Source organism: Lissotriton vulgaris, chromosome 7, assembly GCF_964263255.1.
Source record: "Lissotriton vulgaris chromosome 7, aLisVul1.2, whole genome shotgun sequence".
NCBI lineage: Eukaryota > Metazoa > Chordata > Amphibia > Caudata > Salamandridae > Lissotriton > Lissotriton vulgaris.
In genome coordinates this window covers 44,671,921-44,695,406 of record NC_141695.1, presented here as the reverse complement: position 1 = coordinate 44,695,406, position 23,486 = coordinate 44,671,921, and the positions used below count along the sequence as shown (strand labels likewise).

The window sequence follows — 23,486 nt, the reverse complement described above, 5'->3', positions numbered from 1 at the left end:
GGTGATTGTGCGACTTCACTGTGAAATAAACTCACCAAGCTGTCTTGGGTCCAGTCAGGCTCATTTGTAAAACCTTAGCTCAACCCTGAGTAGCTGTGGCTACAAGCAATCAGGTGTTAACAGAGGGAAAAGTGCAAAACATTTAGCAATAACAAAACAACCAAATAAAGAAACACAAACACACAGGAAATACAACACTAATTTATAAAAATTGATCATACTTTTATGAATTGTAGACACTAAAATAAACAAAATCCACCAGAGGATTTCAGAGATATGAATCTCTAAGTAAATCACAGATGTTCAACGACAATGCAAACAAGTATTGGCAACTACCATGTTAGCAGTTACTTGGAAAACTTTTGTAAAATTCGGTTCAGCTACTTGTGTCTGCTCTGAGCAACCAAATCTGGCAGAGAGAAGGTCAGGGAGGCACTAAGTCTTATAAGAACAATAACCTTGCAGACAAAGCAGTCTACAGTCCAATATCAGGCTCTATGGAAAAACTGCCATAGGCATCAATGGAGGGGTCCTTATGTAAGGGATACATAATGCTGAAGATGCCGAAGAATGCTGGGGATGCTGATCTGGTTGATGGGGGAATTTTTGGTTCTTCCTCTTGGTCCATGAACATGGTGGGGTGACTTTATCCTCCGAGGTCAATATCCCTCACAGTTAAGGAAAAGTCCAGTCAAAAACCTGTTGCCACTGGCCTACTGGTCTCTGGTCACAGAGAAACCAGTGGTTACCTTTAACTGAGAAGAGAATCCATTGTGGAGACCAAACTGCACTCTGATGACTCCTTCAGGTCAAGCGGACTCTGGTGCAACTTTTATTGGTCAGCGTTAGGTCTTGCGGACTGCCCTTCAACAGGAAGTGGTAAACAAGTGCTTGTGGCTATGAACTTAGACAAGGCAAATTTGTCAGCTTTTGTGGTGCTAGAGATGAAGCAGGAAGTGAGAGAACTGTCTCTTTGAGTTCAACCCTTCCTTTTAGGGCATCCGTTATGTCGGTTCCTCTAGCAGGGCACCACAGACACAGTTTGCTGACCTAGGTTTTTGTACAACCTTTTACCTACATTTATCCTACCTTGCCCTACAAAATGGTAATGGTGCTGCCCGTTTACCTACTTATGCGTTAAATAAATGTTGTGTGGTTTTCTTCTAAACTACCCTCATTTATAATGCATGGGGGTTCTTTGTATCATATCTTAATCCCCTTGCCAGGGGCATGCACAGCAGGATTACCATCTTCTGTATAATAACTTTGTACAAAAGTCATCGCTATCATCATCCTTGAACGACGGACCCACAGTACCATTACACATCTAAGTAGAACCCCTGAGGGTACCTTTCGGGTATAAAAGAATGACATCTTTACTTGGCAATCAGAGGAGAAAAACATCCATGCTGACACCAGACGCTGAGGTCCTGCATGAAGTTCCAGCACGCAGTGGTCTGACATTGGGCTCTTCATTCTCTCCCATCAGGTACTGGGGTTGAATCTCTCCTAGGGGATTCTTGGCTTTCACACCCACACATGCTAGATACACTTAGGTACACTTAGGTAGTGTTAGCATTTTAGGAGTACGCTGGATTACTGTATTATGTATGCCTTCATATATTCACTATTGTAGCATCATGGTAAACCTCTATCTTTTATTTTCTCTGTTGGTGCTTGTAATCTTTTACCTATGTTTCTGTTGAATGATTGTCACGGCAAACATGTTTTACACTAGAATGACGCTGGTTCAATAAACAGGTATTGAAAATGTACCAATCGTTTATTCTGTGCATTTCTCTGAGACGAAGTGAGCACGAGTGACTGAGCAAAAGGTACTGTACTGTTTCCACGATCCCTGGGGGGTTTGAGAGTTGTCACATTCAGTGGTTGCCAGAAAGTATTCATTCCTTGGTAAGGGTCGTAGGCGAATAGTGGTGCACTGAACTAGCTGGCCTGTAGTCCGAACTATTGTGCATGTGTGTCCGAAATCAGTCTAAACATCAATCCCTCAGTTTACAGTAAACATGCAGATCCTCTGTATTATTAGGGACTACACAACACAGGTGAGTCCAGTCATTGGTGCAGTCTCTCTTTACCAGTACCAGGGAATACCAAGGTAGTCCTTCTTCGGTCATCTCTCAAGGTCAAATGTGATCCGAGGTCTAGGTGCCAGGGTAACTACTTTCATGCTCACAACTTGCTCTCGGGGGATGTAGTGGCTACTAGAAACTGGGCTACCAGGTCCTTCCCACCTAATGACTACTTCCTGCATTGTGTTGCATTTAGACATACAAGTGTGCACTATTCTGCCCACTCCCAAGACAGCAGGACCTTTCTCTCCGTGTGTGGAACGTGGTAGCCCATCTTAGAGGTGTGGCTACCTGAGGGCTACACACCTATGTAAAAACTGGTTTAGCCACTGTATTTCCATCTCTGTCCCTGATGCCAGCCTCTCTACCAGACCATTTGAGCAGCCCCTCTCATGGGGGAACAACGTTTACAACGCAACTTTTACAATGCATGTCATTATAATGCAGTAATTACAACGGATACCATTACAACGCATACACATAGTACCCTTACACTATCCAACACTTACCCTACTGTTGCACCCCCTGGAGTTAGAATAGTCATTTTTACCCCTACTCTATCCAGCACTTACCCTACTGTTTCACCCCCCTGGAGTTAGAATAGTAAATGTTACCCCTACACTATCCAATACTTACCATACATGCAGTGTAATGGTATGTGTTGTAATGGTATGCATTGTAAAGGTAGTATGCGTTGTAGTGGAATGCGTTGTAAAGGTCGTTTTTAGAGATGCGTTGTAATGGCATGCGTTGTAATGGAATGCGTTGTAATGGATGTTGCGGTGTAAAAAATGCGTTGTAAAGGTATGCGTTGTAAAAGTATGCGTTGTAACAACATACATCCCCTCTCATGTGTGTCCACCATTTTCATTTAAAGAGTGGTTCCCCTTTGAAGCTAGCCTTTTGGGCACACAAGGTGGACCAAAGTCAATTGAGCAGTTGCCTCAGTCATCTGGGCTGCCATTAATGTAATTGGACTCCTCGTCCGGGCCTTACACAAACAGACAGTTGTAATCCTTTCCTAGGACTAAATCAAACATTCGGGTGAAGCCCTGACTGACCCCACAGCAGTCACAAAGTTGCAGCCCAGCCGGGTGGCTGAGAGACACAGTGCAGCCATTTCTGCTAGCTGCAGAAAAGAAAGAAAAAGAGGTAGGGGAGACAGGCACTATTTACCTCTGTAGTTATTTCTCTCTCTAAAAGTCTGCTCTTCATGGCTGTCCCACAGTCTAGAGGGGATACACTGGCCCACTCTTGGATATTTTCTCTTTCTTCAGGCATATAACATCTCTGTCTCTGTAGGCAGGCTAGCTTTATAATTGCTGCAGGACAGGCCCACTGCTTCTCCAGTAGTGTGACAAGACTTAAATTGATGTCCCTTGACCTATGGGAGACTAGCTGCCAGCCAGACTTCATCTCTGTTGCACAGCAGTTCGTTGTACTCTGTTGAGCACCCACTTTCTTAATTGTAATAGATTTGGAACTGGAATCAAGTGGGGTGATTGGAGTCCCACTTTTATACACAACTTCTAGACAGGGAAGGTGGATCCACTGTTTCAACCATAGAACCAGTTTGGGATGGTTCTCCTAATAGGTGACCTCTCGAATGCTGTTCACCTCAAACTACAAGACACATAAGGCAGCACTGGAGCAGTCAGCTTCCTGGAGCACCCACAAAAGAGGCACAAACAGGTGTGAGTTGTCATCACCTGGCTATCAACAGCTCCCCTCACACATTTAGATTAGTGTGATGCCAGGGCTAAAACAAATAGTAAAAATACTGGATATACACAAAATTGGGCACTCCGTGTGGGTACATATGCCCATATACCATGCAGGGAATACTTCCATCTCAACAGACACATTTTATTCATACAATGTGTTAATTTGTAGTGATTCCTCTTTTCATTATGCATACTTTTAATATATTTTTAGCTTATTTTTTATGTTTAGCTGGAGCAGTGAAAAGTAATAACTGAGTGGGTTTTGGGAAACAGTGACATCTCTGTTTTGATATAATTTAACAATGTGTGTGCATCATCAAACATGACAAATGCATACAAAATTCCTTTCTTGTTTCATAGATATAATGTAATCTAGTGACGTCAATTATATCTTTCCTGTTGAATGATGCATTATATGAGTCCTTTTCAAAGTGGGCACATTAAGAACACAAAAATGCATAATTTTGTATTTTTGGTTTATAATTATGTCTGCTTAGTGTGAACGTGTTTCAGTATATAATTATTTATCTGGCCTGGGAACAACCTCACAAGGTTTCAAGCTAGTAATTATTTTAACTTACATAAGAGCACTTTTCATGACTCACAGGTAATAGGTATTAATTGACTCTTTATTCAGTAAAAGGTATTTTAAAGGGTCCTAGACTAGTCCAAATATCAGCAAAACTACATTTAGTGTTTTATATCAGCAGAAATGTGCTTCTCCAACCCAAGCCTCCTACATATTGTGTTTATTCCACCTTTTAGGTGATGCCTCTTTTTGCTGAATAATAAACAGTAAATTGTTGATTTATGGGAGCACAAATCTCCATTTCAGGCTCTGTTGTGTTTTGAGTAGCACATCAGCAGAACCTCTATGAAACCCTTGCACTTCACAATGGAGTGACATACTTCATGGAGATTCATTGTACCTTCTTTTGGAAAGCATGCCATCACAACAAATACATGTATTTAATTTGTTTGTTAAATAATAATATTAGGGCAGGAACACATTCCAGAGTGAATGATACTATAGTTACACATCTGGCATTGGGGTTCTGCATTCGGCCCCCACTTTGCTGTAAGGGTGTGGCCTGAAGAATAGAGCCATGGGATTAGCTTCAGGGAGCTAGAGCAGGGGATCACAAAGTGAGTCATGACGATGAAGAGAAAGGGAAGAGGCAGCATTGGGTTGATCCTAATGAATTTATGAAGAACACTGACGAGATGTGATGCTAAGTAAACTGAAACAATTTCAGTGGACTTGGAAGTCAGGTGATCAGTTCAATAGTTTAGAAATACCTTGACATCTTTTGGATTTCCATTGAGTTTGGCATGACTGACACATGGCACAGGAGAGTTGAAGGTCATCACCTTTATAGTAGCTACACCCTAAGCAAGAGCAGCAGGTTAGTTTGTGAGTTCTGCTGCCTCATGTAACACTAACATGAACAATCATTGTGGGTGCTCCACAGTGTCATCTTAAGGATTTCAGGGCCTCTGAGCAAGTCACGGGCCATATTATCAACAAAAGGCAATACATTATCGCCGCTTTTATCGGCTGGAAACTGCCGATAAAGCGGCGATAATGGGCTTGATAATATGCCCTTGTGAATTCCCATGGCAGCCCAGGTTGACACCAGAACCTGGGCTGCTATGTGAATTCATGAGGGCCTATTTACAAGCCCATTATCGCCGCTTTAGCTGCAGTTTCCTGCCGATAAAAGCGGCGATAATGTATCGCCTTTTTGTTGATAATATGCCCCCACATTTACAAAACTGTACAACAAAATGTTGGAGCTGGGTGTTGTGCCGAAATTAGTAAGGCTGCGCTGGAACATTTTTTAAATACAAGGATGCTCTGATTTACAAAAATATGGCGTACCCTTGTGTTCCCCCTAGCACTGGTGCTAATAAAGCAGGCACCCTTGCACCATGTTGCAAGGCGTGATACTTTATGTGCAGGAAGGGACACTTTCCAGCACATAAACAATCTTCGAGGGCGATTTGCTCCTTCCATGTGTGCGCCAGAAAGAGGCACAAATGGAAAGAGCAAAAAACAGTGAAAAATTGATAAGTTCCTTTCTTATTACCATCCTAAGACCAGGAATTCCCTGGTCTTAGTTTTTGGCGCTGCCCTAACCTTGTAAATATGGGGCAGCGTCAAAAGCCATGGGTGTTGTGGTGGAACATCCACTGCACACTAAGTGAAGTCTGAAACGGGGCATTATTTACTAAGAGGCATTAAGCCATGTTAAGTGGCGTACAGCCACTTTGTAAGTAAAAAGAAGGGGATATCGCCACCTGAACATCGCTAAAGAAGATGTTCTGGTGGTGATATCCCCTTGTAGATATGCCCCTCGGTGTTAAAGGGTATTATGAGGTGAAATACATTTCTAGACCATTACTGCATTATTTGGCATAGCAAGTGGCAAATCCCTGAATCTGGTGCAGATTACCACCAAGAACAACCAGTCAGCGGTATATCCTCAGCCCGTCTGTGCACCACATTTTCCTCCGGCAGTCAGACTGCAGCAGTAAAGAGACCGCACTCCTGGGCAGGACCACCTTCAGAGTCAGATGTGGTGAAGCAGGAGTAACCCGGAAGTTGCTCAGGGGAGTCAGATTTGCACAGCTGAGTCTGCATTTGTGGCAGAAGAAGTCCCTTCTGCCCCCCTCTTCTCTGTGCCTTCTCACTCCTCTTAACTCTCACTGGTGGAATTGTTCCTTTCACCATCCACTGGATTGAACCACATGTTTAAACGTCTGGACGATGGCATTGTGAAGAGCAGTTAATCTAGGCAGGAGTTAATAACGTTCTACCAATGATTATTTTCTAAGCTGAAGAGTTTTTCAAGATATAGATATCAAGTATTCATTTTCATCTGCTTTTCAAAGGTTTCTAGAAAGTAAAGTTTGACATCATATTATCGTGTGATGGTCCCAGTAATTGTACTGTGATTTGATATGTTTGAAGGTTTTCGCAAAGGTCATGTCTACTTCCAAGAACTACTGCACATTCTCTATTGTAAGGAGAGATATCAAACGTGCAGATAACTGGGCTTATACTGGAAATCAATCAGTAAGTAAACTAATTATCGGATATTCTCAGCAACTCCTGGACACACAGCGTCCCACCCTGCACAGCCCTCTGTGACACAGTAAAGGTTATGCACACATGGAGTGGACAATCAGCTGCTCAGAGTCCTCTGCTGGTGCCTGCTGAGGGGGAATAATCCCTTAATCGATGGGCGGAGCTTGTTCAGTTCTGCTATCTTGACTTTGCCTCTGAGGTCCTATAAATGGGGGCTGCTCTGGTCCTCACCTCAGTGGTAAGAGCTCTTCTCCCCTCATTCCTAAGTGCGGATACTGAGACTGCGCCAAGTGCTGAACCGCCATGAGGACCCTCCTTTTCTCCGCTCTCCTCGCTCTCACAGCGGCCAATGTCATACCGGCAGGTAAGTCCTTACACACATAAGCCCTAATCATGAGTGTCTACATAATTCTAATGTTGTCATTAACTTCTGTTAGCGGCCCTATCAGGAATCGAAAAGAGGGCAGTGGTATTTTAGGGTGCAATAACACTGCATGGTCATACTTTAATACTTTGCCCACATAAGGAAGCAGGGATGCAAGTTGGCATGTGGCGATCACTGCTGCAGCTAAGGATCCCTAGGGCACTAGACGCCTCCCAGTATTATTGAGTCCCAGATTTATTGATTCACCCAGTGTTACCACCCCTTAGTCCTGCACTATCCCTAATGAGGCACTTAAAGAGGCCGGTTTGTTTTCTGGGTCACCAAAGCAGTATAGAAGGAATTGACAATCTCAATTTATTCATAGTCAGGAATAGACACTCAAGCCACAGAATATGGATGGCTCCTACTGCTAGCAAGTGAATAAGGTGACTGCTAGCCAACTCATCTTGTCTCAGCACTTGATATATATGGAATAAGGTTCTCCTTACTAAGAAGCCTCCCACATTGAATGGTTTAGACAGGCCAAGGTGCCACAGACAGCGCTAGCTGGGGCATGGTTACACGGCTCCATTCGTATAGAAATGTTCTTTAGAGCAAACAGATACGATTAATGAAACACAAATTCCAAAGTGATTAAGAGAGTACAAGCACTAAAGACAGAGGAGTGTAGAGAGCATGAGACAGAACTAGAAATAGTTAATTTACCAACAGTAATTTCCCAAACTAAAAGTCCTGATGTGTTTGCAATAGTACCTCTCTTCCTTGAATGGCGTGCCTGTGCTGTATCAGGCAGGGTCAGAGCAAGCTGAGCAGTGGATGCCGTCGCCTTCCCTGGACCTACTGATTACAGGCAGCACTAGTAGTGGCATCACCTGCTGTGCTCGAACAGCTACCTGTTCTGCAAATAACCCAGTTATACTGCACTGATTAATATATGCAAAAAAAGAATTTTCATTCGGTGTACATTTTGTTTTTGCACTTGGTGTAGGTAAGAAAGTAAAACACATGTCATCTTCCTCTTCTTTACGACAGACAACAGGAAAACACAGAGGTCAAAATAGCAGGGACATGTACAGGCTGACGACAGGGGTCACAGGCAGCAGCAGTGTTATAGATGAGAGTAGGAGTAAAGAGGAGAAAGAAACAACAGGAGAGGAGAGAGATAAGACGGAGCTAAGTAGAAGAAAAGGAGAGCAAATCAGATACAAAGAGAAAGCAGCCATGATGTGAAGAAGAGAGCATTAAGAAGAGATAAGATAGAATGAAAGGATGTAGACGACAGGACAGAGGGAAAAAAGCAGACAAATGATAAAACGGAGACACGGCTAATCACTGCTAGAAGAGTGATCGTAAAGAGCCAAGATTGAGGGGAGAGAGAGCAGAGCATGGATAAAACTGAAGAGGAAAAAAGGGCAGGGGTAGAATGAATAGACAGCAAATCAGAAAAGCAGGAAATAAGGTAACACACCAGGTGTGACAAAGATGATAGAAAACAATTAGAGAGGTGAGAAGAAAGACTCTTAGAGCAAAGACGTAGGGGATAGACAACAGATCAAGGTTAGAAGATAGAGACCGAGGCAGTGAGAGTGTTGAAAGTGGGGCTCACCAGAGGAAGAAGTGAGCTGTGGCCTCCTTGGCAAAATTGTCAGCACCTGCACTTCTTTTTTTTACAAATTAAGCACTGATTCAACTACAAAATACCATGCATAGACTAATTTTGAAAACGCTCCCACTTTGTATGTATGCTGTGCAGTGCAGCACACATGGAAAGTCGGAGAATAAAGGAGAAAAAAAGTATTTTTCCATCATAGTGCCTGGTTGATGTGTACGTTATTTTCTGATGCAGGACCCTGTCTAATTTCTTTGAGTAAATATGCTTTAGCATCTGAAATCTTGGATGGTTGCATGGCAACGCCCATGAATCATCCATGGTACGCCTCCTTAGCGCTAAGTATTGCAAAGAAGCGCTCTGTGCTGCTTTGCATTACTTTAACGCTATTTCCAGAGCAAAACAAGTTTAGCACTGGAAAGTAAATTGGGTGACAAGGATTTTGCACTGATTTGCATCACTTTTGTGATGCAAACATGGCGTAAAATCTTAGTAAACCTGCCCCTCGGTCTTGATTGACAAACTGTTGGTGAAAATATTCAGAGGTATCCTAGGGGGAAAACAGCGTTTACAACGCTGGCAATACCACGCGGGTAGGTTACAAAGCAAACGTTACATCATCCGCGTTGTTACCATGCATGGCATCACATCTCAAGTCATTTCAACAACTTGCGCTATATGGTGCGCAACCCTATTGAATGTCTTGGATTTTAAATCCAACACATTCCCTGCTGTTGCGCTAACTGGAGAACGAATAGTAATTTATACTATTCCTAAGTCCAGCGCGCCATCTAGCGCAAGACGTAGAAACGACTTGCGATGTAAAGCTGTGCGTGGTAACAACGCGGACAATGTAAAGTCTGCGTTGTAACCTACTGCAGGGTAATGGCTGGCGTAGTAACATCATACATTCATCCTGGGGTCATCGTATCCATAGGGTCTCTTCGTCGCAGTTATTCTGCTCTGTCATCTGCTGCCACAAGTCAACTGCATCATTCAAGCCATGACAGCAGAGTTTGCTCCTGGTAGAAAGTATTCAAATCAGCTCTGCTGAAAGCTGAAAAAACTGGGTGAACACAAATGAGATGTAAACTACGCAGAGGGCACTTCAGGTGCTCACCTGGAAATTCTCCAGAGTGTAGGATATTTGACCAGCAAATTCTACTTAGTCTCAAGAAAGTTTGTAATGCAAAACTTTACTGCCAGATTTGTGCCAAAGTGAGGAAATCATAGCTTTGTTAATCTCACCTCTGGACATTTCCCACACACAAATCTTTTTAGGAATATTATTTCATCACATATATGTTTGCAGTGAAATTGTTTAATAAAACTTGGTTTAGTGTTACAACTAAGCACGTTTATTTAATATTCGCAAAAAATGTGTTTGAAAATATCTCGTCATGAAGTTTTTAAAGTTGGAGACTCAGAAGAAACTTCTCAAAGATGGCAGAAATCAGCCCCACTACCTTTTCTCACCTCTGCTCAGGTTCACTGTTTCTTCTCCCTTTGTGCTTTGTGATCTTTCTCCCTTCTCTCTTACATGTTGTGCTCTTTAGGAGGTAACTCTACATCCTGCTGGAGGCTGTCCCTGGCCTCTTGTGTTACATGTCACTCTGCACAGATTTACACATGAGTCACACTAAGACTGAAGAAGGGACGTCAGGTATGTAAGGCTTTGAGTCAGTGGCCATCAGTTCAAGTCTTGGCTCCGCCCCCCCTTAAACTTTCAGTGATCTTTGTTAAGCACAATATCGATTATGGGTGTTAACTTTGATACATGAACACTCAGATCTGATTTTGACATGGTGATTGGAAATCAATAAAGATGGTCAATGGGATCATCAATCAGCGTATATTGTGGTTGACTGTCAGTTGTCAATAGTACATTTCCAGTGAAGTTAGGATAGATGTTCCCCTGGATGCGGGGAGCTGCATTTTGAAGACTTTTTAGATGAACTTGGGTCTGTTTTTAAGCCCGTGTTATCTGCATTGTATTGTTTTAGGCGACTCCCAGCATGAGGTTGTTGGTAAGCCCGGGATGTGTTTTGGTGACTACATCCAGAAACATGGCGAAATGTTTGAGAAGTTTAAGAGTAAGTCACCCAAGGAAGCATCAGGGCAAGAAGATCCCCGACATCATCATCTGCAGCAGGAAGAAGGGCCAAATCCCTCCAGGACCAAGAAACCCTGCCGTAAACCTGACTTCTCCAAGCTGAAGAACTGCTCAGTGGACTGGGACTGCGACGGTGACGACAAGTGTTGCGGCACCAAGATCGGCATGAAGTGCACCAGGCCGATGTTTGGTAAGGGTTGACTATGTCTTTTCTCTCTCTTGTCAAGGTCTTTTGAGCCCTGTCGCTGGCTTCTATCAACAGACAAAGCTTACACTGTTGTCAAAAGGGTACACCAGACAATAGGTTGCCCCATCCCACATGCTGTCACTTAGAGTGCCCGTAAAGATCAGTCGGCCCGATTCACAAAGATAAACTTACGCTTTTGTGTAAGTTGACTACTTTTCAGTATTCACAAAGATAAGCTTAGACCCAAAGGCTAACTTTAATACTTCTAGGTATTCACAAAGGTAAGTTACCACTATATGAAAAGTAGTAAAGTTAGACTTATAAGTATCCCTTTGTGAATAGTAAACAGTGATAAAGGGGATGTTTGGAGGGTCCGTAGGACCCCCATCCCTCCTTCCAGAGGTCTGCCATCGGTTGCTGCGCTTTCAACGCACCTCCTGACACCTTCTCAGCCTTCGCGCTCGCGTCCAAAACACGTCGGGCGCAGAGGTAATGACATTCCCTAATTTGCATGGGGCCACGCCTGTATGCAAATGAGAAAACACCCTCTTGAGATAGCTGTAGAGCTACATGTGCACCGGTGCTATCTGTATTACAGTAGGGGCCACACACACCTTTTCATACTCTTCTCTAAACCAGTTCCCCGTGGCGCACAAAGCCCCGGGGCACTTTCTATAAGGTGACTGTTGTTCTAGCTTATGGTGAAGCCTGTCTGTTTTTGGTCAAGCCATCTCTGACCGTCTCATCTTTCGGCACAGGAAGCACTTAGACTTCTATGAGCTATGGGACTGGCCTACATGAAGACAAAATAAAATACCACTTCCCCCGAAATAAGGTTGTAACATTGAACCCTTGACACGTGCAATCCAAAACATGACTGCAGACTCTCCCCTGCCGTCCTGCTCAGGAAGTATTTCTGCATTGTTGCCTTATTCTCTGCACTGGGGACATGTTGCTTCTCTGCATGAACCATGAAAAAGTGTGTAAAAGCTGCTCCCTCGCTACAGATACCTAGAGGATATGTGTGAAAGAACCATAGTACTATTGGCTAGTGTTGACCACTGCAGCTTACTCTCCCTCTTAATTTATTCCCCTTGTCTGGGTGTTGTCTTTTCTACTCTGGATGTTCCCTTTTCTTAGAACCCATAACAACATAAGTGAAAAACACCAGCAGTGTATTGTCCGCAGGGTGACAGGTCCTGTGAGACATTCTCTACTCAAACCAAGTTGAGATTCACTCAGGAGTGTGCTTGTGTGATACAGAGTTTGCACAGAACAGGCCTATGTGTGCTCAGAGTCCAGGTGCTTCATATGTTTCCCAATACAATGTATACTCAATATTACGCATTGCTCTCATAGTGAGCCTCTCTCATTTATTCCAGTTTCAAAAAGTCATAACCCACTGCTATGACGTAGCAACAGTTGATACAAAACTGGTTACCATTGTTGCTACCTCATGAAGGGCTTCCAGGCCAGGTGACAGGGCTCTCTCAGAGCCGGTCAGAGCAGAGCTGCTTGTCAGCTTTGACTGAAGGCAGGAAGCACAGCTGCAGGAGGGGGAGAGGGCAGGGAAGATGTGGGGGCTGGTTAAGATTGGCAGGTAGGGAATTTATTTTACTTTTGGGACAGGGATACAGAACACATCCCTTAGTATGTATAGCTCCCCATTACTCCAATGACCTTGGCTCTAGTTGAAGCCAGGGGCAGATACTTTTAGGGACCAAACATGACAGAATGTCTAGATAGGTAAAAGTGCATTAGGGGGATGTTTTCACCTCAGGGTTCTGAGTGACATCAAAGACATCTTGAGCTTATCTCTAGTTATTTATTCACTTCACTCAAAAACCCTTGAGTAAAAACATCTCTGTAATTCACGGTTACCCATCTGTAATTCTATATATAATGCTGCTCTTCTTAGAGCTCTTCTTTTACTGCATCTGCTTCTCACCAGATTTGATTCTTTCTGCCTTAGGTACTTGTGTCTGTTTAAGAGTTTATCTCTTTTATAGTTTGAACATGCTGAGGAGGGTCCCACAGACCACAGAGTTCAACTGTGTGTGCTCAGTGTAAATTCATCAATGCACCCTGCATTTTAACTGCATTTCTGATGTTAGTGCAATCTACAAAGAACTCTAGGGGGCATATGTATGAAATAGTGACGCAGGGCAGTGCAGCAAGTCACTTCACGGAGCTGCGTCACTGGGAAAGAGCAGGAATGTGCCACATTTAAGGCACACTGTGCATTCCTGTCCATTCCCATGCAGTGAGGCACAATGTGATGCTTAGCGGCAAAGCAGGCAATCTTGCACCATGGTGGAGGGGTGCCTGTGTTACCAGCAGAACTGTATTTGTGCAGGAAGTGACCCCCTCCTGCACAAAAAACAATCCTGATTGGCTTTCTCCTCTTTCTGTGTGTGCTGCAGAATGAAGAAAACATAAAAAGGGGCAGTAACAAGGATATTTCTCCTTGCTACGCCTCTGCTGGGGAACTGTATCTTTTAGCTGATTATCAGGTTTTACGAGGTCTTGTAAATCTGGGAATGCATCAAAATGAATGGGAGCTGCATGAGAACACCTAGTGAAGCCCGCAGAATGCCTACTGAGTGCAGCAGTGATTTGAGTTGCATTACTCCTAACTTTTTGAGCCACTCAAAGCCACGTAAAGTGGCTTCGCGTGGCTTCAAAAATCTGACTTACGGTTTATTTCGCTGTTGAACTACGTTTCCTGGTGCAAGAGCAATGCAAACCGGGTAATAAATATGGCCCTAGAAGTTCCCATATACATATACATGAATATTTCCTGAATATGTAGTAAGTGTCCATGTATGATAGCACACATGCAATACATCAACTCCATTTCAATGGTTCTAATGCCCCTTGGCTATGTTCACTGTATGGAGATATGTGAATACATATGTCAATGAATTTCTATTGTAATTCTCTGTTTCTCAATGGTTAACAACTTTTCCCAGCGGGAAAAATCATTGCGCCCACATGCCCACCAATTTTGCGATACCAAAGGGGATGATGAACGGGGCGTTTGAGCAAATCAAACACTCACCCCCAGTCAACTGATCTGGGTTTAATCCATCATCATTCTTTAGCTCACTCCACCACCCCAGTTCAGACATGGCCATATGCAAATCAGTCTGACCCTGAGCCTCCTGGGAACAGTCCACCCCGAACTGCCAAACCATGTCTTCCCTGGACCGGAAACAAGCATCCTGGGACCGGTTTCGGATTCATAATCCTCATCAGCCAGGCTATCTTGAATCCAGTGGTGTGGTGAGCAAAAAAACGATGGATTTGGGCCCAGTACTTGGGTGAATGTATGACATTGGTCTGCATTCTGTCCATCAACTGTTGTTTTTGCATTTGTCACCAAATGTGAGCAGGTTCATTATCAGGGGCATCTTAGGAATTTTGGGGAACCTTGGTCAAATGTATTTTGGAGCTCCATACTGGAACAACTTTGAATTCATGAACCAATTCCATCTCTTTCATTCCCGCTGTGGGTAGGTCACTGGCACTGCATAGGCACGCTGGTCCAAATTCCAAATATTTTACATCTAATGTTAAGGGATAGTGACGTATGTTCTCACATATCATGTGCTGTTTTTTCAATGGATGTTGCATGAAACATAAGCATAATATTTCTCTGCAAAATGTTCATAACAAACTCTCACTCATTAGCCACATTAAACATACATTAAAGGAAAACAATATTAAAACAAGATGTTTAAGAATTATTCAACGTCATCATGGAAAGGCTCTCTGCAGAATAGAACTGGCTCCATCAGGGGCCCCCTGCTCATTACTCTCTCACCCTGAAAGCGCTTTGACTCCAGCCCTTGGCAGCAGTGATTCTTTTTCAGGGTGAGACCCAGCCTACAGCAGGTTTGAGATTACCCAGAATGCTGTGGGTTTGTGTGTGTTCAAAGGTAGCTCCTCCATCCAGAGGCAGGAATGCAGGGCTCTTCTGGGTGTGACAAGTCTGCAGCCAGCAGCCTGGGCAGGATGATAAAGCCAACTTTCCTCTGACATTCCCTTAAAACTTCTTTTCTTTCTAGAAGAACCCAAGGAGGAGAGAACAGAGAACCATGGAGCTGCTGAATCTGAAAAAGAACAAGAGAGAGGTGCAGAAGAAAAGCGAAGAGAGAAACGACATCACAGTGAAGAACATGAAGACAACAGTGGACAGTCAGAATCAAAGGAAGAAAGTGAGGGAGATCAAGGGAAAGAAGGAAAACGAGAAAAAAGGAGCGAAGAGGGAAAGAGGGGAAGGGAAGGAAAAGGAGAGGGTAAAGGCAGGGGTGGAGGGAAGGGTGAAGGAAAGGGTAAAGGCAGGGGTGCAGGGGAGGGTGAAGGAAAAGGTAAGGACAACAAGGGAGAGAAGGGACATGGAGAAGAGAGAGGTGAAGGGAGGGGTACGGGCAGTGAGGGTGAAAAGGGACAAGGGAAAGGAAGAGGTGAAAAGGAACAAGGTGGAGAAAATAGCAAGGGAAGAGAGAACCAAAAGGAAAGAGAAAAGAGGAGTGCAAAGGGAAAGAGCGAAGGAAAGGGACAGGGAGGTAAAGGAGGGGGTGAAGGAAATGGACAGGGAGGTAAAGGAGGAGGTGCAGGAGGAAATGGTGCAGAACATGGGAATGGTAAGGGTGAAGAAAAGGGTAAGGGAAACAAAGGAGAGAAGGGACAAGGGAGAGGAAGAGGCGAAAAGGAACCGGGTGGAGACAATAGCGAGGGAAGAGAGAACCAGCAGGAAAGAGAAAAGAGGAGTGCAAAGGGAAAGAGCGAAGGAAAGGGACAGGGCGGTAAAGGAGGGGGTAGAGAACATGGGAAGGGGTCAGCAAAAGGTAAAGGGAATAAGCAAGGGTAAGAAAGGGTGTCAAAGAACAAAACGAGGGCATTGGAGGGGGAGGGAGAGGGCGATAAGAGCAGACATGGGAAGGGAGATAAGTAAGGAAAGTGATGGGGGAAGGTATTAATCACTCTCAAGTGAAAGGACAAGAGGTGGAGAAGGAGCAAAGGTAGAACAGCCTGGGTGTTCTCAGGGATACAGGAGTGATTGCATTGTTCTCTTCCATCCATAGATGAAGTTGTGGAAAGAATGTAAATCAAGATGCTCATAAAAATACTGTAGATATAGAATAAAACTGCATATTGAAATCCACGCCCAGAGTCCACGTGCAGTCATTTTGAATCATATTATGTTGTTGTCTGTGTCTGGCAAGGTACAGGATTTTGGGGCGATAAAGAGAGCCCAGCCAGCATTCCTCTTTTTGAGAATACATTTGACAGCATTAAAGCTTCGTCCTCACTGCATGGGCTTTTACACAAAGCAAGTGAAGAAAAGATAAAGACAAGCATTGGCAAGTCCAATAGCACTTGGCTCCAAAACGTAGAGTTGGTAGTTTTGCCAATGCTTTTTTCATTAGCAGGACAAAATGACCACAATGCGTCACAGCGCACAATGCCTGGACACCCTCACAGGATTGGGATTTTTAATTTACCCTTCTCACATGGCAGGTGGCCAATCTAGAAAAGCCAGGAAGAGGCAGCGCGTGGCAACTCAGAACAGGAAGCAAGGAACCCAGGGGCATTTTGGAGCCGCCCGGCCCTCTTTCCAAAAACCAAACCCCTCCCAGATGGGCAAGTGCCCACGAGCTCCCTGGCCGATCATACACCCACCTTCCTTTGCAGTTCCAGATGAAACAAGCACTGTTAAAGAAAAACTTTCAGGCTTTAATGAGCTAAAGCATGTATACATCAGGGACACTGGCCTTTGTTAGCATGTCTTATGACTCCAACGCACATACGCTTCTACTGCAGAATGATATGTTTCTATTAACTGCCGAGTGCGATTGTGATACTCATTTCTGTGAAAGTGGTCATGGATTAATCTACCAAACATATGGGAATCTCACAATAAAAAATGAAAGGTCCTGATTGTAGAATGTTTTCACCGGAATATAAGCAAAATCAAAAGAATGCGCTTATTACAGCCCACAATAGCAATACTGTGGCATAAGTCTGGAGCCTCCGGTCTTCACAGCAAAACAAAACAAGCATTGGCAATGCCAATAAGTCTGGCTTATAAAGAAAAGTGACTCCTCAACTGATGGCTTCGGGGACTCAATAAGTTATCATACAAGCTCTCTTGCACTCATTTATTTGCACAGCACAATAAAACATAAACTCAACAGACTCTGTAAGATAATTTACATGAGTAAAAGTTCAAAAAAGAAAACATTCAGCCTCATTAACATTGTGGATATTTGCCTGCAATAACAGATCAAATTAAACAAAGGAGCAGGTGAGCGCCTTGTGATGGTATTGTATGTGGTATTTCATTGTTTTTGTTGGCAATTACAGCCACGGCGTTTAGAACCAATGTCTTGGTTATCATGCAATGGTGGAAAAATGATACACTGCCAACAATACCATTCCATGATGGCCGCCAGGTTTGGAGGCAGTACTTTCATGGGTTACAGTGCACAAGTGGTCTATTAGCGCAATCTGAGCAGCTGCATTATGCTCTAAAAAATAGAAACAGATTATGCAAAAGTTAACCTGCGATTATGCAATGCAGCGAGCTACAGAGACAGGGGTGTCATGATGCATCATAATTGTCTCGTCTGATGGTATCACAGTTGGCAGTCCATGCTTCTGTGCTGAGTCTGAAGCTCAATTGTTGATATACACTGCCTCAGTTCTACTTCTTTAATATGATACATTTGGGGCCAGGTTTGGCAATCTTTCATGCAACGCAATGCAGCAAGACAACTTGCTGAGCTGCACTGAGTAAAAGGGAGAGGGCAGAAATATGCCATATTTATCAATGTTTGGCGCATTCCTGTTCTCTGCCTGAACTGACACACTATCTGCTGCCTAGCACCCACGCAAGCACCATGGTGCAAGGGTGCCTGCTCTGCAGGCAGGCTTGTTTTTACGCAGGAAGAGACATCCTCCTTCACAAAAACAATGCTCTGAAGCTTTTTCCTCTTTGTAAGTGCTCTGCAGAATGCAGCACACATAAAAAGAGGAAACAAGGAGGAGAAATAAAGATATATCTCCTCATTGTGGCTTCTCTGACAATGTGTAGCATTTGATACACTTCCATGTTTACCAGTCTTGGCAAATGTGCGAATACCCCACAACAAATAGGTGGATGCATGAGAATACCCATGCCCCACCCATAGAACGCCTTCCGAGGGCAGAGTAACTCAAGACAGCGACTTGTGATGTCTCGCATTAGTCCATATTTAGCAGCAACACAGGGCTAAAAAAGGTAAACCTGAGATTAGTATTGTGTTGCCCTTCCAGCATCCTGTGTGAAGTAAAGGTAACACAATTCTGTAGGAAAGTAGCATCTGCTTCTATGGTTACCCCCAATTTTTGCTTCATGTAGTGCTGCTTTTGACTAGTCTGACTGGGATCCTACTAATCGGGATCCCAGTCTCTGCTTTCTCCCCAAAATTGGTATGGTAAGTAGTTAGGTACATCTCAGATTGGACACTGGGGTTTCCTTATCAGTCACTAAAATACGGCACTAAGGTACCCTGGGCATAGGTATCCCAGAGGTCCCCTATAGACGGAAGCATGTATTATACCACCCATGGGAGATAATTCAAACTATCTCTACAGGCCTGCCATTGCACCCTGTGTAAGCTAGCACTACTTGCAAAAGATATAGGTTTCCCTATATCTAATGTCACTGCACTTAAAACCTATAAGTCATCTCTACATCAGGCCTTTTCAATCCTGAAGGCAGGGTGCTTGGTTCCAATTATGAGGGTGCCCCTGCATGAGCAGGACACCCCAACAGCCTTCTAAGTCCATTCTCTCTGGTTGTAAGTGAGGCAGCCATATAACATGTAGAGGGGCACCGTGTCATTACGCGATGACCATCTCGAAAACTGGCTATAACGAACCCTGTCGTGTTTGGTATCAAACATGTTGGAATCATACGGTGTGGGCTGTATGATTCCAAGCACTGTAAAGGCCCTCTGTTAGGCCCTCAGTACCAGTCTTCTAGACACGGACAGCACAACATGGCTGCTGCCGACCAGAGACACGATTCTACCCTCCTGCTGCTGAGCCAAGCTTGAGCAGGGGAAGGCAGAAAAATAGGTATCCTGTCACAGGGAGGTATGACCACCTCCCAGACAGGGTTTAGTGTACTGGGGAAGGGGTGGAGCGCTTACCAGCACCACATAGTGTGCGTGCAGGGCACATTTGGTGCGCTTCATGCATAGTCCAGCTCAAACCAGATCAGGGAGCTGTTGGCTCCTGCTCTGTCCCAAAACTGGACAAAGGACATGTGTGTATCTTCCCCCTTGTCCAGTCCCTCCTTAGGAAGGCACCCCTTTATCCTCCCAACCTTTTCCTTAGGATATTTTAGGGCTTACATGTGGGTGGGTCTCTAGATTCATTGTGGGAAATGATACAATCCAGACACCACTTCAACTTTGACCATCTGGCCATTCTGAACTTTGCTGGACTTCGCTCTGGGGTTCAAGGCTAAACCGGGAAGATTCCTGCTGCTGCTGATATCTTCGCCCTGCTCTTCTGCTGCAACATCATTGCCTATGTGTCATTAGGGAACCTGTTTGTGGCCTGTGGACTTCAAAGACACCTCAAGGAATCTCCCTTGAAGTGAAGGAGTCACTTACCTGCATCTGTGGAGTGGTGTGGCTCACTGGTTAGAGGTGGTAGACCCAGAAGCAGAGAACGGCCCGGGACCAGGGTTCAATTCCCAACGCGGCAGGGTTGTGGACCAGGGTCAGCGGACTCGATAATTCTCGCCTCTGTGCCTACTCTAACCAGGGATTACACTCGGCAACTCTGGGCATTAGCATGCCTCATCTCTATAACGGCCCCCCACATTCGCCGGGGATGCCTGGTTTCACCTTGGAGATACCCAGTAGGGACCATCTCAGAGGGATAGCCAGGACGGGTTCCCCAGCGGTCGACAGCGCCACGACGCCTCAGGGCAGCAGTGCGCTATACAAGACCACATACATTACATTACATCTGCAGGCACTGCAACAAAACTGACTGGTCTGCTGATCCTGGGCTCCTATGGACTCCAAAAGGCTCTGCAACACAGTCTGTGGTCCTTCACATCCCTCTAGGCCTTCCCTGTCCTCTCACCATGTTTGAGGCCAGTATCCCTTGTTGGAGCTTCAGGAACTGAACCCCTGTGCAGGTTATGTGACGTTACAACGCATGCCATTACCCTGCATGCCGTTGCAACGCCAAACTTTACCCCGACTTGCAGTTGGGGGAGCGCTGGAAGCTGGAATAGATTAATTTTCTATTCCAACTCCAGTGTGTGCATCAGTAGGGAAGGTGTTGGAGTTAAATCCAACAACTTCTACCCACTGCTTCACACATTTTTGTTGCAACAGAATGCAGGGTAAATCATGTGTTGTAATGGTTGCAGTGTAAAGGCTGTTTCCCCCTTTGCACCATACAGACTTGCAGTTGCAGAGGCTTGTTGGCTTCCTTACACCAAGATCTCCGGGCTCCAAGTAGCCCCAACGTCAAGCATCTCCAGTGACCAAGATCTTCATCCTCACCACATCACTTGCACTGTGAGCTACGGCCTGCCCGACTCACCTGTTTTGGTGAGTCTCCTGGACCTTGCTGGTCCCGACATTGCACCTTCTACAACTTCCATGTTGGTTGCAGTTGCCAAGGCTTGTTGGTGTTCCCGCAAGACACAGACCACTCCACTCTCGACATCTGATGTCGGACAGCTCGTGTACAGCTCCTGGCCTTCCACAGCATCACCTGGTCCACACAGCTGCAGTTCCAATGCCACCGTCAGCTCTCCTGCAACACTTGACATCAGTGGGCATTCGGCTTCTGTGCCTCCTGTTCTCTCCCCTGTGGCATAGAGTCTGTCCCCTCTGCTTGTAGGTTCTTCACATCTTGGATACATCTGTGGGTTCCACCGGACACTTTCACCTTCTACAGCAGCGGCATCCTTCTGAAGTCCTCCGTTGGGTTCTGCGGCGGTTTCCAAAGCCACTTCACACCTATGCATCCGGCTTCCCTGGTGCAGGTAACCTGGTTCCTAGGGTATCCACAGGTGGGGTGACTCTCCAACATCTTGTCCTCTATGATGTTTCTCCCTTTAAAATTGCAACCGCGACTTACACATTGAATTGCACGGAGAACGCAGTTGTGTTCCTACACTGCACACAACCTCCGTGGGACTCCTAGATGCTCACTGTGGGTGGTTCCCCAGCATTTCTATGTCCTCTAGGTATTGGCTTGGCTCGAGTCATGGTTCACTTTCCACTATTTTAGAATCTGGTATGGTCACCCTCTGGGGACCACTGTGCATTTTGTGCTACTCACCTGTTCCTATTGCAAAGTATTGTGTATATTGTGTATATCTCTGGCTAGGAGATTTCTAAATGTGTTAGTAAGTGTCTTGTAATAACTATTTTTATGAATACACTATGTGCTTCTTTCTCATTTAATCTATACTGATAAGATTATATACTGGTGAAAGAAGCTGCTTTACACTCTTTCTGGACTAAGCCTGAAGGCTGCTCTCCACAGCTACCACTTTGAGAGCTTTCTAAGGTTGTCTAAGACGACTAAAATCACCAAAAGTGTTATCTGGACTGGTGCAAGGTGTCCACTTACATTAGTGTACATTATTTACTGAGCCAGCCTCTCACAGATACTATGCTAAATCCGGCCCTGGATGTGCAAAATGTACTGTTCCTGGGTGCTGTTTAAATGGTGTATTCTATAAGCACTTGGTTTGGTAGATATATTTTGAAGTTGGGCAAAGCCCAAAACATAATTCTTCCTGACCTGTTGGACACAGTTCGGGCTGGACTGTTCCCATGAGGCACAGGGTCAGACTGATTTGCATATGGCCATGTCTGAACTGGGGTGGCTGAGTGAGCTAAAGAATGGTGATGGATTAAACCCAGATCAGTTGACGGGGGGTGAGTGTTTGATTTGCTCAAATGCTCCATTCATCATCCCCTTTTGTATCGCTTTGTTCGCCCTAAGTTGGCAGGGCATGCTCAGACGTGATTCCCTTGCTCACTTGGCCACTGGATTCAAGATAGCCTGGCTGAGGAGGATTATGAATCCGAAACCGGTCCGAGGATGCTTGTTTCCGGTCCAGGAAAGACATGGCTTGGCAGTTCGGGCTGGACTGTTCCCATGACGCACAGGGTCAGACTGATTTGCATATGGCCATGTCTGAACTGGTGTGGCTGAGTGAGCTAAAGAATGGTGATGGATAAAACCCAGACCAGTTGACTGGGGGTGAGTGTTTGATTTGCTCAAATGCTCCATTCATCATCCCCTTTTGTATCGCTTTGTTCGCCCTAAGTTGGCAGGGTATGCTCAGACGTGATTCCCGGGCTCTCTTGGCCACTGGATTCAAGATAGCCTGGCTGATGATGATTATGAATCCGAAACCGGTCCTCGGTAGCTTGTTTCCGGTCCAGGGAAGACATGGCTTGGCAGTTCGGGCTGGACTGTTCCCATGAGGCACAGGGTCAGACTGATTTGCATATGGCCATGTCTGAACTGGGGTGGCGGAATGAGCTAAAGAATGGTGATGGATTAAACCCAGATCAGTTGACTGGGGGTGAGTGTTTGATTTGCTCAAACGCTCCGTTCATCATCCCGTTTTGTATCGCTCTGTTGGACTCCCTCAGCACAACCTAAAACCACAAGTTTCTTTGTCAGCCTTCCAAATCTCATATTCAAAAACCTGGTGATTTCCATGCCAGTGGGTAAATCCTCAAGACCCACTTTTTCTTTGTATTCTGGGATACGTAGTCCCAGCTAACAAAGAGAAACAATTAAGTCATGCTTGAAGTACCAAATTTAATGGAATAAAACCAGGAAAGGATAAGTCATTCATTGCTTATATAGATCAGCTTTGAAAGGCTCTATGACAGAACTAAGCTTGCATTTACAATTTTTGTTAACATTAAGACATTTAATTTTTATATTTAGAATTTTATATTTTGGGGTATTTAATAGAGTTGTTAAAATATGTTATTTGATTGAATAGGTGTTCTGTCTCTGTACTGTACCAGTGAATGCAGAGAGAATAGTACAGTTACCCCTTTTGAGTCCAACGCTTTCCCTCCTGTTGAATTGCCTGGTGTGGGAACAGTAAATTACCCCCTCCTGAGTCCAACACTTTCCCTACTGTGGAACACAGTGGAGTGGGAATAGTAAAGTATACCCCTCCTGAGTCCAATGCTTTTTCTACTGTTGCACACAGTGGGGTA

General features: G+C 44.7%; 1 protein-coding gene across 1 annotated transcript; it reads left to right on the top strand.

Moving 5' to 3' along the window:
* The first annotated feature begins 7,152 nt into the window (after window positions 1-7,152).
* LOC147700673 (uncharacterized) lies at window positions 7,153-20,739 on the top strand. The gene is made up of 5 exons (XM_086929173.1): window positions 7,153-7,272; window positions 10,906-11,205; window positions 15,273-15,671; window positions 15,813-16,055; window positions 20,681-20,739. The coding sequence occupies exons 1-5, from the start codon at window positions 7,212-7,214 to the stop codon at window positions 20,737-20,739; spliced, it is 1,062 nt and encodes a 353-aa protein (XP_086785299.1). The 5' UTR covers window positions 7,153-7,211.
* Window positions 20,740-23,486: the final 2,747 nt, after the last annotated feature.

What these genes read in the sequence shown, in the direction of transcription:
- LOC147700673 (XM_086929173.1), top strand. Translation starts at nt 7,212, where the DNA reads ATGAGGACCCTCCTTTTCTCCGCTCTCCTCGCTCTCACAGCGGCCAAT. An exon ending in GGCCAATGTCATACCGGCAG is followed by an intron (nt 7,273 to 10,905) that starts GTAAGTCCTTAC and finishes GTATTGTTTTAG; the next exon opens with GCGACTCCCAGCATGAGGTT. An exon ending in GTGCACCAGGCCGATGTTTG is followed by an intron (nt 11,206 to 15,272) that starts GTAAGGGTTGAC and finishes TTTTCTTTCTAG; the next exon opens with AAGAACCCAAGGAGGAGAGA.